General features: G+C 42.4%; 1 protein-coding gene across 5 annotated transcripts in view; it reads right to left on the bottom strand.

Annotated features, from left to right (window-relative positions):
• CEP112 (centrosomal protein 112) overlaps positions 1-14,936 on the bottom strand; it is a 217,089-nt gene that overhangs the window by 137,372 nt on the left and 64,781 nt on the right. For all 5 annotated transcript variants that reach the window (XR_014165305.1, XM_081899606.1, XM_081899608.1 and 2 more), the window contains 5 exons: positions 13,617-13,771; positions 12,678-12,807; positions 11,335-11,427; positions 10,036-10,095; positions 5,531-5,610 (listed from right to left, as the gene is read on the bottom strand). Coding sequence is in view for 4 of the 5 variants with exons in the window: in XM_081899606.1 (XP_081755732.1) it covers positions 5,531-5,610; positions 10,036-10,095; positions 11,335-11,427; positions 12,678-12,807; positions 13,617-13,771 (518 nt within the window). In the remaining variant the exon portion in view is untranslated. The remainder of the gene's footprint in view (positions 1-5,530; positions 5,611-10,035; positions 10,096-11,334; positions 11,428-12,677; positions 12,808-13,616; positions 13,772-14,936) is intronic.

The following is a 14,936-nucleotide window of genomic DNA, read 5'->3' as shown; positions in this document are numbered from 1 at the left end:
ACAAGCTTCCACTGGAAGCATAGGCACATTAATAAGAATTCAAACCCGCAAATCTGCTGGGCTGGAGCAAGTTAGGAGATGGCCTATGTCCCCTGGCAGAAGGGAGTCTTTATCTGTGGAAATACCCTGACTAGCAGAAGTCGGCTGAGGACCATGAAGGCTCTGTGGCTTCAGATGGAGTGCTTGTTGCAGGAGCCAGTGCCTCCCTTGAAACATGCCTTGATGGTACTCCAGGAAGGTGGGGTGGGGAAAGGAACATAGCTCAAGTAAATGACCATTTCCATGCAGGGAGTGCATGGCAATGAGGGTTTCACAGTCTCCCTGGACCATGCTAAGCACTCACCATGAGATATGGAAAACATTCCCCATTGCTTGTGGAAAGGGTGGCAGAGGTGCCAGGCATTTCCAGAAGCATGAAATATGGCAGAGTCAGATATAACGTATTTAATAAATTACAAAATGCCACGAACAGAACATCCTAAATTTAAAGTAGCAGCGGCCACCCTATTATTTCCTAGTTGGAAACATTTAGTTACATGATACTTTAAAGCAAGAGCAAGACTAGACTTTGGGATACAATGTAACTACAACTTTAATTGTCATAAAGGTGGATACAGAATAAAAAAGTAACTTATTGCAACAAACAATCTACATACCTAAAGACTGCTTCTTTATCTGATGGGCAGACTGAAAAAAACAGTCATTATAGCATGGAAATATTTTTACCATGGACATAAGCATAACACAATTCTTTTACAGGCTCACATTATATTTCTTGGTTTAGGGGATTAAAACAAATGAACAAACCTTTGCTCTATTTAACTTAATAACTTCTCCTGTTCAAACCTGCATTTGTTTGCTTGAACAACACTCAACCAATCAAACTCTGGTCATTCATTCATTTGATTTGTATGCCTTCGGCCAAAGATTACAGGGCAGCTGACAACATAATACAATATGATAGCACAAATATTACAAAATGAAAACCAATACCCCCCCCAAAAAAAAACCCATTTTAAAGACGATAGAATGTTAATCATCCAAAGGCCTGGTTATAAGAGAGAAACGAGACTGCAAAATTGCTCCATCTCCTTTGCTCTACTCAAAGCCCAGTTCCATCAGGCTCCTCCCTGAATTGTCGTCTAGCAACCGCCATTTAATCAGAGAACAGGGGGAGAGAAAGCGGGATCTGCAGGGGCTCTACATCAGTGTTGCTGAAAGATAGTAACTTTTAGCTCTTCCTCTCCTAGAGATCTTTGCATTCCAAATGATCATTACAAGAACTCTATGCCTAAGTTCTCTTCCCTGCCTCCATCCCTTTTCAGTTTGTATTGCCTTTTAGATTGTGAGGGGGTGAGAGGGAGAATGCCCCATTGTGCAAGTCCCACTGTGCAAGTTAATGCCTTTGCACAGAGCTTGCGCTGATGGGACTCATTAGGTAATTGCTGCCCTTATGGTTTTGCTTTGGAGAAAACAAGCCATTAACATTGTACTGTGTTTACAGTTTAAAGTAAGGTATTCTCTGCAACATATATACCAATAAACAGCACAACCCTACTCAAAAGTAAGTCCAAGTGAATTCAGTGGGGTTTACTCCCAAGTCGGGATGGGGACAAAATTCAATTGGATTTACCTTTAAAAATGAACCTGCCTAATTTCCACATTCAGAAAAAATACATAAACTGAAGCCATCCTTCAAAATTCACATTTCTACGAAACTTGCAGTGCTGCTCCCCAACCAAGTACCGTAATCTGTACATAAACGTGTATACTAGGGCAAAATGGGCATAAAAATGCATTTGCTGGTCAAAATTGCTTTGCAAAAATATGTAGATTATGCAGAATTGTGTACATTCCTTTCTGCAGCAGCACTGTTAGCAGAGGGACTCAGGAACAGTAGTGGTTTCACCAGCGATATACCGCTGAGTGAAACCAACATTGCACTCTGCCCTCATACGATGCAAAGGACGAAACAAGCTGTATTGCGAGGCGCCGATATAGCTTGTTCCTCCCTCTGCATCTTTAAACTGCTCGACTGAGGACAAGTGTACAGCTGCTCTTACCTCTACCAAAGGAGTCCCCAGCCCAACGCTGGCTCCTGCGTGCTGGTGGGAGGGGGGGCTCCATGAAACTGCTCAGCTGAGGGGAACGCAGTTGGTGCTCCTCACAGCAAGCAGTTAAAGGAGCACTAGTGCTCTGCCTGCTCACAGCGGGACTGTTTCAGCTGGGGAATGGGAACCTTCCCTTCACCCAGCTGTGCTGGACAAACAAGTTGTGTTCTAGCCCACAAGTGCCCAAGGTGAGAGCTGGAGCAGTTTCACCAGGTGCCTCATGGGCAGAGACCAATGCAGGTTGTTTTTTCAAACTGCAATGTTTGGTTGGCGATAAACCGTGATGTTGAAAAGCTAATATCGCCTAGTCCTACTGTGTGTTATGTTTGTTATCTAAGAAATAACATATTTGTGTCCCTCTAGAAAAATCTGAATGAGTTTCCCATGAAGAAAAGGACAGGATACTTGTTAAACTGCCCTAAAATATTGTTCACCTCTCTTAAGCCAGCAACTAGTAAAACTCAAAGCTGCATGACTTCTTTGACTCTAGTTTGGATGTGAAAAGAATACACCTATGTATGGTTGTTTAATCATATTGATTTTTAATTGTGATCTTATTACTTCTTTTATTTCTCATGTATCATGTTTTATTGTATTACAATCTGAATTCTATGGAATTGCAAAGTTCACAAAGTGCAGGGCTTGCAAAGCTTGCAATCAATTGGTTGGGCACTTGGGAAACACTGCACAAGGGATTTCGCAGGCACTGAACTCTGCGAGATGTAGGGAAGGTGGTTGGGCGTGGCCAAAATGGCCTAGAAAACCAAATTGGGAGGCCTGTCCAACTACACTTGGCCCAGGTATGTTCCCCACCAGTCATCTATAGTTTCTAACCACATGGTTAAGATCAGTGTTAGGTAAAGGTAAAGGGGCCTCTGAACATTAGGGCCAGTTGTGACCGACTCCAGGGTTGCAGCGCTCATCTCACTTTATTGGCCGAGGGAGCTGGCGTACAGGTTCCGGGTCATGTGGCCAGCATGACGAAGCCGCTTCTGGCGAACCAGAGCAGCGCACGTAAATGCCGTTTATCTTCCCGCCGGAAGGTATTTATCTACTTGCACTTTGACATGCTTTCGAACTGCTAGGTTGGCAATTGTCTAGATTTTCAAGCAACACAGAGGGATGATAAGCTGTTTAATAGTTGCTGTGCAGCTTTTGGTATAACCCATATCCATTTCTCTGGATTAATGGGAGTGACTACATCTTCACTGCTACGGTAGCCCTAATCCAGCAAGCATTTGTAAGATAGTAACAGAAGGAACGTAATAGAGGGAAGAAAAGAATCTTGCAGCTGCTCTTTTTCTAGTCCCAGAATTCAAAAGAAATGTGGAACTGAATAGACCAGATCAGTCAGCTTCTGATCTAGTAAATTTCACTCCTGAAATAAATTTCACACTTTTTTTTCCTTTTAAGGGGCTGCATAAATCATTTAAGATATTTAAGCATCCTTTCACTTAGGAAAACCAGGAATTGCAATTAAAAATAACAGTTTCAAAAACTGTCAAAAAACAGTTTCAAAACTGCTTTGTGTATGGAGTGGAAGCAGTATATTATCAGTCGCAGGCACCATACTGCAGCCACTCAGAATCATGCTAAAAGGGACACATTTCTATCTCAAGTGTGCTGGCTATGTTTCTGTTTTTCTGTCACAGAGCTTGAAACACTACAAGTCAGTCTCACATGAGATGATGGTGAAACAAAACAGCTGCTCACACGCAGAAGCACATTGCCCAGAAGCAGTAAGACCCCTATAATATTGCCTCAAATCTCTGAAAAAATTTCTGTACATAGTCTAAACATCTGCCAAGTTGAGAACTTATAAAGGCATAGTATAAGCACACACATGAAATAAACAGAAAAACACTACACACACACACACACACACACACACCACCCCTTTCAACATATAGCTGCTTTACCCCCTTTCCTTCCCATACAGAATCTATGCTTCTGGGTTCTGCATGATCATCAGGTGTGCAGAATCAGGCCATACATCTATTCCCTGAAAACACACAATACAACCTTTATTCATTTATATGCTGCTATTACCTAAAAAGAACCATGAGAACACCATAAGATAATATTTTAATGTGAGTATGAGCATCATCTTTGGGATTTAAATTAATACTGCAGCCATCAACACTAAACGCTCTCAGTGTAAACGTTCTCTCATCTCAGTGTGCTGGAATATTTATTAGGGTTGAACTAAAAAGAAGAGTTTGTGGTTTTTGCCAAAGCTTTCATCTGCTGAAAAAAGCACACAGCTTTAGCAGTTGGGGGTTGGAAATGGGAAAATGCACTCACTTATTCAGAGTCAGGACATGGAGCATTAACTTAGATCTTAAATGGTTTTGTAATGCTGTTATATAGGATAGGTTACAGGTAGGTAGCCGTGTTGGTCTGCTGTAGTCGAAACAAAATAAAAAAATTCCTTCCAGTAGCACATTAGAAACTTAGTTGGTCTCTAAGGTGCTACTGGAGGGATTTTTTTATATAGGATAAGGTGAACCATCATTACGTCCATGCAAACCCTGACTTTCAGGGGGAAAGTGGGGGAGTACTTGGGTGACAGTCTTGAAGCAGCAACAGAGAGGGTAAAAATATTGCTACAAGCTCAGATAGTTTTTATACTTTTGAAAGAGTACTGCTCTGTACAGATCTATATTTCACACTGAAAAAACAAAATACAATATTTATTTGTATCACCATATTGTCTTTGCTTTGTTATATTACTGCTTATAAAAGCTATAAGCAAAAGGCGACATTAAACTCTGCATGAACAGGAACTTTTCAAATGCCATAAAAAACCCACAACTGGATGTGCACAATTAACACAGGCAGCAATTTTAATCTCCAGACCTAACTGTTTTTAATCACATACTGGGTGACGCTTTTTGGTTAGACAGTAGAAAGAAAGAACAGCACTCTTCTTAAGAGTTTGATGCCTTTTCTTGAGAAGAGCTCCTTGCCTACAATGAAGACAGCCCTTTTCTTTTTACACTGAGAAATGAGGATATAGTGAAAGTATCCAAATAGCAGAGTTAAGTGGAACTTCACCACTTCTGATTCTATTTGATGGCTAAGAGCCACCTCTCTCCATCATGTATATTTAGATACAAGCATGACTCCAGTATCAACAAAACCTATATATGTATTAGGATAATAACACTATATGAATTTATATAATGTATAGGGATGTATGGGAGTATATTACATTGCATTGTGTGTGTGTGTGTGTGTGTGTGTATTTCTCTCTCTTTCTTATACACATCTTTGTTCTCCCCACCCCCTCACGTCTCCCCTTTTTTCCTTTGTATCAACTTATTTCTTTATAGCTAAGATTCTTTCAATAAAAATATTAATATTTAAAAAACAAAACATAATCTTCCTCAGGAACATTCTGGAGCCATTTTACTCACCTCAGCATGTCTTCCATTTTTCGTATTCTCCTATGAGAATCCTTTCTCTCCTTCTCAAAGTCATTCTGCAACCCATGCATCTAACATTTAAAAAAGAAAAAGAGTTACGTTCCAGCTATCACACACCCTGATAACCGTGACATATGGTCACTGCCATTCATTCTCTGAGGTCTTCCACAACAGACTCTATGTGAGGCTGCATTTGAAGATGGTTCTGAAACTTCAGCTAATGCAGAATACAGCAGCCTGCCCATTAACCAGCACAGACCACTATTCTCACATACAGTGGTACCTCGGGTTAAGAACTTACTTAGTTCCGGAGGTCCGTTCTTAACCTGAAACTGTTCTTAACCTGAAGCACCACTTTAGCTAATGTGGCCTCCCACTGCCGCTGCACGACTTCTGTTCTCATCCTGAAGCAAAGTTCTTAACCCAAGGTACTATTTCTGGGTTAGTGGAGTCTGTAACCTGAAGCATCTGTAACCCGAGGTACCACTGTATCACCTGTTTTGAAATACAGTCGTACCTAAGTTCCCAAACGCCTTGCGAGCCAAATGTTTTGGCTCCCGAATGCCACAAACCCAGAAGTGAGTATTCCAGTTTGCAAACATGCTTTGGAACCCGAACATCTGACACAGCTTCCTTGGCTTCCAATTGGCTGCAGGAGCTTACTGCAGCCAATTGGAAGCCGCACCTTGGTTTCCGAACATTTTGGAAGTCAAACGGACTTCTGGAATGGATTCCGTTCGACGTCCGATGTACCACTGTATCTGCAATTGTCCCAGTTTGTTTTCCAGTCCAGTATTAAGGGCTTATTTAAGGCAGAGCTTTCCAAACTGTGTGTTACAACATATCTGGCATGCCCTGTGGAGGACCTTAAGGTCTACAAATGACAACACTTTGGAGGTCCCAAGTCGCAAGGTGGTTAGATTGGTCTCAACTAGGGCCAGAGCCTTTTCAATACTGACCCCGACTTGGTGGAACCCTCTGTCACAAGAGACTAGGGCCCTGCGGGTCTTGACCTCTTTCTGCAGGGCCTGCAAGACAGAGCTGTTCCGCCTGGCCTTACGGTTTGATCTATGGGCTACTTCTAAAATGAGGTTGCATTTTAAATTGTATTTTAACCTGTATTTTAAATTGTCCCCCCCCCCATTATGTTTTTATTGTAATTTTACTGGCGTTAGCTGCCTGAGCCCAGCTCTGGCCGGGGTATAAATAAAATTTATTATTATTATTATTAGCATGTCAGCTGCAATGTGTGTGTTGCATGAACACTCCCTGCATTCCTCCCAGGGCTGGAAAGGGCCAGTCTGTTTTCTGTAAAATCCTACTCCTGCCTTTGTCCACTAGAGTTGCAAGTAACCCCAACCAGTGATGCAAGTGACCTTGGGACAAAGCTAAGTGAGCATGAGCCAGATAGTCATGTAAAATACAGTAGTGTTAAGAAATAAAACAGCATAACTGAGAGTTTTAAATGTTTCTTTAAAATTTTACTTCTTGTTAGTGGAACTTGCCAGGGAGAGCTTTGTCCCTTTTGCCACCTTGTACTGCAAAGCAGATGGAAAGCTGCCATCTCACCATTCTTGACCAATGTGATCACAGATTTTACATACTCTAAATATTTCTCACTATGTCGTCCTCAATTAAATAAGTCAAAAGTTATGGAAAGTCATGAAGACCAGCTAATATACCTATGATTGTAATGTTTGGTTGCTAGCAATTCTGCTCTGTAGTGGGTCTTTTACTTTGAGGTCTGCTTTTCTTTATTGGTCCAACAGTCAAAACCTTAAACTTGCTAGACATATGTTCCCAGTGCTTTTGCCCAAGGCAGAATAGGTGTTAAAGTTGTTTCTTCCTTTGATATGGTTCTGATACCTATGTGGAACTGTCAACCTCATGTCTGCTGCAGAGATAGTTCTCCTCATTTGTCTAGTGGAGTTTTCAAGCTTAATATGCTGCAATAAATAAAATAATAACACTAGAATACATCTGTTGAATTAGCCCCTACTAATGTAGTTGCATTTAATGGCTGTTTTTATGCCTTGTAGGTAAACCACAGATGGCTTATAATTTCAGCCCTGGGGTCATATATTATCCTCCGGAGAACCCTTCAAAGGACGTCTGCCAGTGGACAAAAAAAATGCACGTGGCAAAAACAGAAGCCATCCCACCCACCCACACCAGAAAATGAACACAAAATGCTGAAGATGGTGGTGTCAAACCTACGGGCTCAAAAGGCAATCTCAGTGCAATTTTTTAATCACTGAATGCAACTTCCCCCACCCACCCACCCAGAGCACAAACCTATGCTCTACCATGTGACAAGACAGCCTCAATGTGATTGGATTCTCAGGGGTTTTCAGGGGCCACAAAAATCACTTGGGGATGCCACATGGGGCCATGAGATAGCTACCCCTGATGTAGAACAAGTAACCTCTTGGTTTGGGGCAACTGGCTAAAACATTTTAAAATGTTTTAAGTAAAGGTAAAGGGACCCCTGACCATTAGGTCCAGTCGTGGCCGACTCTGGGGTTGCGGCGCTCATCTCGCTTTATTGCCCGAGGGAGCCGGTGTACAGCTTCCGGGTCATGTGGCCAGCATGACTAAGCCACTTCTGGCGAACCAGAGCAGCACACGGAAATGCTGTTTATCTTCCCGCCGTAGTAGTACCTATTTATCTACTTGCACTTTGACGTGCTTTCGAACTGCTAGGTTGGCAGGAGCAGGGACCGAGCAACGGGAGCTCACCCCGTCGCGGGGATTCGAACTGCCGACCTTCTGATCAGCAAGTCCTAAGCTCTGTGGTTTAACCCACTGCGCCACCCATGTAAAATGTTTTAAATGGTTCTAATTTTGGTTCCTCTGTTTTGTTTTTGTCGGGCGGGTGTTGGTTAAATGTTTAGTTGGGGTTGGCGGTTATTTTAATCTGGGTATAACTGTAAACTGTTATTATTGTTATTGTTGCTGCTGTTATTATTGATTTCTATTGCTTTATTGGTTTGTATGTTGTTGGATAGGATATTTTGTTTTTTAACGTTTGATGTTTTGTTACGTTTTTATATATTAATTACAGCATATATCAATACAACCACACTTTCCCTTTTCCAATACATTTTTAACTGCCAGATCTGATGATCATCAGTTCTATGGGAGCTGCTTCTTGCCTTGGCTTCAATAATATATGTGGTATGTGGTAAGAGGTGGTATGTGGGCTACTGACACACATGTGCTTTTAGCATATCACAGACAACCTATGTAGAACTATCAACAGCTCAAACACCAGGTCTCTACACTATACAGCGGTACCTCAAGTTACATACGCTTCAGGTTACATACACTTCAGGTTACAGACTCTGCTAACCCAGAAATAGTGCTTCAGGTTAAGAACTTTGCTTCAGGATAAGAACAGAAATCGTGCTCCGGCGGCGCGGCGGCAGCAGGAGGCCCCATTAGCTAAAGTGGTGCTTCAGGTTAAGAACAGTTTCAGGTTAAGTACAGACCTCCGGAACGAATTAAATACTTAACCCGAGGTACCACTGTAGTATATGCAGTGGGCAGCTGCATTAATGGGCATCTCTTCTAAATCAAGACATCAACTGAGTGATGGCCAACAGGCACCCAACAACATATATCTGAAACAATCACACAATCATGCGCATTCCGGAAAAGCAAAGTTGGCCAGCCTTGATTTACGTTTTCCTACACCGCTGCAAGGGAACATACACACAGCAATGATCAAACATAACTCTTTTGTACTCTCAGGAACCTGTTAAGAGTTCCAACAAGTGTTGGGTATCAAGAGAGATATTTGCAGGATTCTTTATATATGATTGTGTTCTCCATTGTTTCCTACAAAAGTGCAGACTCTGATAGAAAAAAAATACAGCTCAAGTGAAATATTTCTGTATTTTGCTAAGAATTCTGGATGATTGGGGTTGATGGACTGCCATGAAAATTTCAAGGACAGGCTTGTCAGCAAAGAGGTGGTTGTGAAGACTGAAAGTGAAAGAAAACAGTTTAATATTACTTTTCTCAATCTGGCACAAGGAGCTGCTGTATTGGGGTGGAATGAGCCTGTGTCCTCCAGTCTCTGCCTCACTGATTAATTTGGAGAACAGGCAATATAATCTGTGATTTGTTTTTTAGTTAGTAGATCTTCCAATTCAACCTTTTAAATCTGGATGTCATTATAACTAAAAATAATTACTGAAAGATCTTAAGCATTTTCAGACAGGGCACTATTCAAATCTTTAACCTAAGAGGGTTTTCCCCACTTTATGGACTAAAATATGCTAGTGACTATAACTTAACCAAGGCAGTATAGCTCTCTGACAAACATCAACAGGTCTATCATTGAAAAAAGCTCCTTGGCAGATAAGCTTTTACATTTCACCAGTTCTGTGTTCCTTTTCTGGCCAACATTTGCATTTTACAGTTTATAAATAAATCTTTTAATGGTTACAGTGGATATTCCATATAATAAAACTGATACTTCAATTCATTACCTTCTTTTCAAGATCTCTCTCTAAATGAAGTTTCTCCTGCATATATGTCTGTTCTTGATCCTGAAAAACAGAGGTCAAGGAACTGACGATTACATGATAACTAAAACTTTTGGAACTATCTGATAACCATATTCAATGCACATGTAACAACAAGTTTGATCAGACGGCGGGGAGTTGACTTAGCTAATCAATTTTAAAACAGGTGAAAAAATGGTCTATAGAAAAGGTGTGGGTATCTGAGCTCAAGATGCCACCAGTTCCAGTCTCCCATTAAGGTAAAGGTAAAGGGACCCCTGACCATTAGTTCCAGTTATGACCAACTCTGGGGTTGCAGTGCTCATCTTGCTTTATTGGCCGAGGGAGCCGGCGTACAGCTTCCAGGTCATGTGGCCAGCATGACTAAGCCGCTTCTGGTGAACCAGAGCAGCGCACGGAAACACCGTTTTCCTTCCCGCCGGAGTGGTACCTATTTATCTACTTGCACTTTGATTTGTTTTCGAACTGCTAGGTTGGCAGGAACAGGGACCGAGCAACAGGAGCTCACCCCGTCGCAGGGATTCGAACCGCCGACCTTCTGATCAGCGAGTCTTAGGCTCTGTGGTTTAACCGACAGCGCCACCCGCCTCCCATTAGAGGTGTGCAAACATGCAGAACCAGTTTCCATATGCCCCCCACCCCAAAGTGGGTAGAGAGGTTTGCATACATGAGCAAAATACCACAAACAGTTAACTGCATAATGTGGCCTCCTCTCCCTAAAGGGTTACACAACCTGTAGTAAAGGCAGCTAATGGATAAAGAAGGAAAGGATGTTGGGCAGTGGAAAGCTGAAAAGGAGATGCAGTGAATTTACTGGTTAGGAATGAGAAAGAATAAGAGCCGGGCTTATAATTTGGACAGCAAGGAAAAGGCATCAAATATTTGAAATGTAGGAGCCATGCGACATGTTTATGCTAATGTACTAATTTATACAAATGTAGCTATCACTATGTAAGACAGACACAGGGATTACTTTCAACTTCACTGTATGCATTTCTTTAATCCACTGATATATACGCTTTTCATATCAGTTCAATAAGCAAGGAAATAAGACAAATAGCCCCCAAGTTTCTTTAAAGGGTTTAGCCAGAAATAAGAACATATTCCATTATTACGGATGTTGAGTGATTGGCTCACATTTCCAAGAACTCCAGAAACTCTCTCACTTGAGCATTCTATTCATACAAATCACAGAAAGTAGTAAAACGAAGGGGGGGGGGGGAAGGCTCATCATTTTTCCTGAGTGAAAAATGCAGGGCTCACCCTCAGCTGTTGCTGCCTTTGATGTTCTGATTCCAGTAACTGTTGTTTTAATTGCGACACACACTGTTCTAATTCTTCAATCACATCAGATGCCTGTAGGGATTTAATAGACAAGGGAATGTTGGTCTTGTATTAGCTCCGGCAGAAGTTAACTTTTTTCAAAGTTCAACTTAAAAGACAGGGGGAGGAGAAGATGATCTACTTGGAAAAGATACAGAAAACTTTTAAACTCAGTCTCTCCATATTTCATTTGTCCTTAAAATGCAAATACTACTATAGTTACTGATAGATTAAACAGTGTTGTTAGAATAGTCATTGGCACCTGATTAAAAATTGTGCACACACTTCAGAGAAACAAACTAACACTGAAACATTAGACTTCAATGTCTACATGCATGCATATTAAGTATATTAAGGGAACTGAGAAGAATCAGCTGATTAAATTAAACCCAGTCATACCTATACATGTGTATGCAAGCATAAAACCTCAAAAATTAACACTGAAAACTTGCTTTAATATATTGTTTATATATACCGTATTTTTCGCACCATAGGACGCACTTTTTCCCCTCCAAAAATGAAGGGGAAATGTGTGTGCGTCCTATGGTGCGAATGCAGGCTTTTGCTGAAGCCTGGAGAGTGAGAGGGGTCGGTGCGCACTGACCCCTCACGCTCTCCAGGCTTCGCACACCTCTCCGCAAGCAGCGGGAGCCCAGCGCTGGGCTCCCGCTGCTTGCGGAGACTTGCCTGCATGCCGAAGCCTGCGCGCACTGAGCTCAGCGCGCCCAGGCTTCGCGGACCTCTCCGCAAGCAGCGGGAGCGCTCCCGCTGCTTGCGGAGAGTTGCCTGCATGCCGAAGCCTGCGCGCGCTGAGCTCAGCGCGCCCAGGCTTCGCGAACCTCTCCGCAAGCAGCGGGAGCGCTCCCGCTGCTTGCGGAGACTTGCCTGCATGCCGAAGCCTGCGCGCGCTGAGCTCAGCGTGCCCAGGCTTCGCGGACCTCTCTGCAAGCAGCGGGAGCACTCCCGCTGCTTGCGGAGACTTGCCTGCATGCCGAAGCCTGCGCGCGCTGAGCTCAGCGCGCCCAGGCTTCGCGGACCTCTCCGCAAGCTGCGGGAGCGCTCCCACGGCTTGCAGAGAGCTGCCTGTTTGGGGGCTGGGGTCGGGGGAAGCTCGAGCTTCCCCCGCCCCAGCCCCGCGCCTGGGGGGGGGGAAATAATTTCCCCCCCTTTATTTCCCCCCCAAAAAACTGGGTGCGCCCTATGGCCCGGTGCGCCCTATGGTGCGAAAAATACGGTAAGCCTATCTGCATATAAGCCTATCCTATTCTTGAGTGTGAACTTACTTTCACTGCAGAAAGAGCATGTTCCTGTTTCAACAAATCTATGTCATCATCATATTTGCTTTGTAGAGTCTGAATGTTCTGCTCAAAGTCTTGTACAATACGCCCCTTTTCTTTCTGAAGTGAGTTGCATCTAGAAATATTGCAAGGAAATCTAAGCAGAGGTATCTGAAATAACACAACATTCTCTTCTCTTACACATCTTACAGCATGAACAGAACAATATTAATCTTCATTTTCTTATGAAGCATGAAAATGCAATCACTTCAAACAATGAACTGCTTTTACAAAAATACAACCAACGAGAAAACAAGCGGTTTCATATACCAATCCCTATAGCTTTATATAGAGCTCCATTTTCAACCAGGGACTCCACACCCACCATTGGGAAATCCTGTGAGAAGCAACCAATAACAGATAAAGATCAAGTACATTATCTGAGGTAATGGCAGATGAAGGTTCACTTTTCTCATAAAGTTACTATCCAGATCAAGGAGAACAAGAAGTTCAAGAATGCTTACGCTACACTATTTTGCTGACTTTCCTGGCCTGGGTTCTTTATAGGTTCATTTTATTTCTCCATAGAACTGTGAATTCCTCAACCACTGATGTGCCTTGGTGCCACAAGATTGTTTGTTTTCTTTGCTACAACATATCAACATCACTACCCCCTTAGAAGTTGTACCTTTGCTATTGATTATTATCACCATTGATTTATCCCATTAACCGCCATGGAAACACATCAGAAGGTGAGGAAATTATTCCACAGTATGTGATCCAAGTAAATAGGCAAGTAAAACATACCCAGATATTTAAGAAACTCAAAATGCAACTTTTCATTTTCATTTACCAGTCAGTTATTACTAAATACTAATGTTTTATTACAGGAGGCACTGAATAACTTTACACCTATTATCCAAAGTGGTAACGTTCATTAAGTACCTTGCCTTGACTTCTTCGAGTTCTGTGCACACAGCCTGGTAGGCTTGCTCAAGACTGGTCTTTTCTTGAGATAACTTCTGATGCTGCAAATTACTGGATTCTGCTTCCACAGTCAACTGGTGGACACGGGCCTCCAGCTCTTTGACCATCTGGTTCTAAATAAAGTGGTTAAAACTCTGTTAGGAATTGAGTTGATGTGCAGATTCTCTATGGAAAATACAAAGGTTGGAAAAGCAAGCCCATCAAATCACATACAACAAAACAAATTAAATGTGTATCAATTTCAAACAATTTCAAACAGAATGAACAGCCTTTCATTCAAAATTTCAAATTTCAAAAACAATTTCAAATTTTCATTTCCAGATGGGAGAGTCATTATAGAGAGTTGCTCCAGAATAATATACCACTCTATACTTAATCTTGGACTGGACTTAACTGTCCAAGGTTCCTTTTCCTTTACCTTTATACCTAATCTTATCATAAAGCTATAAAAATTGAGACTGTAAAGAATTGGTAGATTTACTAATGCAGTGGTACATACATACACTTCAGGTTACAGACTCCGCTAACCCAGAAACATTACCTTGGGTTAAGAACTTTGCTTCAGGATAAGAATAGAAATCGTGCTCCGGCGGCGCGGCGGCAACAGGAGGCCCCATTAGCTAAAGTGGTGCTTCAGGTTAAGAACAGTTTCAGGTTAAGAACGGACCTCCGGTACGAATTAAGTACTTAACCCGAGGTACCACTGTACAGAGAACTGAATAATACTGGCATCATATGGTTGGCATTTGTTTCTCTCAAGAGACAATGGAGTGCACCTCTGGAGGTGAAGTCAAACCGCTGCATTAGCAACACTGAAGTGACCTCCCTGGAGCACAAGCCTGGACAGTGTGGACAGATGACAAGACACCACTCTCGGCTTCACTGATGTGCTCCAAAGGAAAGCAGAGCAGTACGTTTGGCACTAGCTTGGCTGCAGTAGCTGCTGGAAGGAGGCATACAAAGCACCATCCAAGGAACTCCACTCCAGATTTGTGCAGGATTTATTCCTTAACCTTTTTTTCTCCTGAGGATATCCCACAAGGCAGCAGAAGTTTCAGATCAGAGTTTTCCTTTGTCCCTTATCTGAAAGTAGGTTTGTTATGCCCCTGCACTTTTGTTTTGCCACTGCAGTATTCTATATATCATGCCATGAGGCAAATACATGCTATTTCTTCCTTTTAGATAGAACTACTGTTCAGAGACTAGACGTCAGGGGGCCTTTTGCATAGTGCTGCTGATGGGTCCCCAACACAGACAACCTGAACCCTTCAACGCTGT

This window comes from Podarcis melisellensis, assembly GCF_964234715.1.
Source record: "Podarcis melisellensis genome assembly, chromosome: 2".
NCBI lineage: Eukaryota > Metazoa > Chordata > Lepidosauria > Squamata > Lacertidae > Podarcis > Podarcis melisellensis.
Note: the sequence above shows the minus strand (reverse complement) of the source record. Positions and strands in the feature narration are given on the sequence as shown.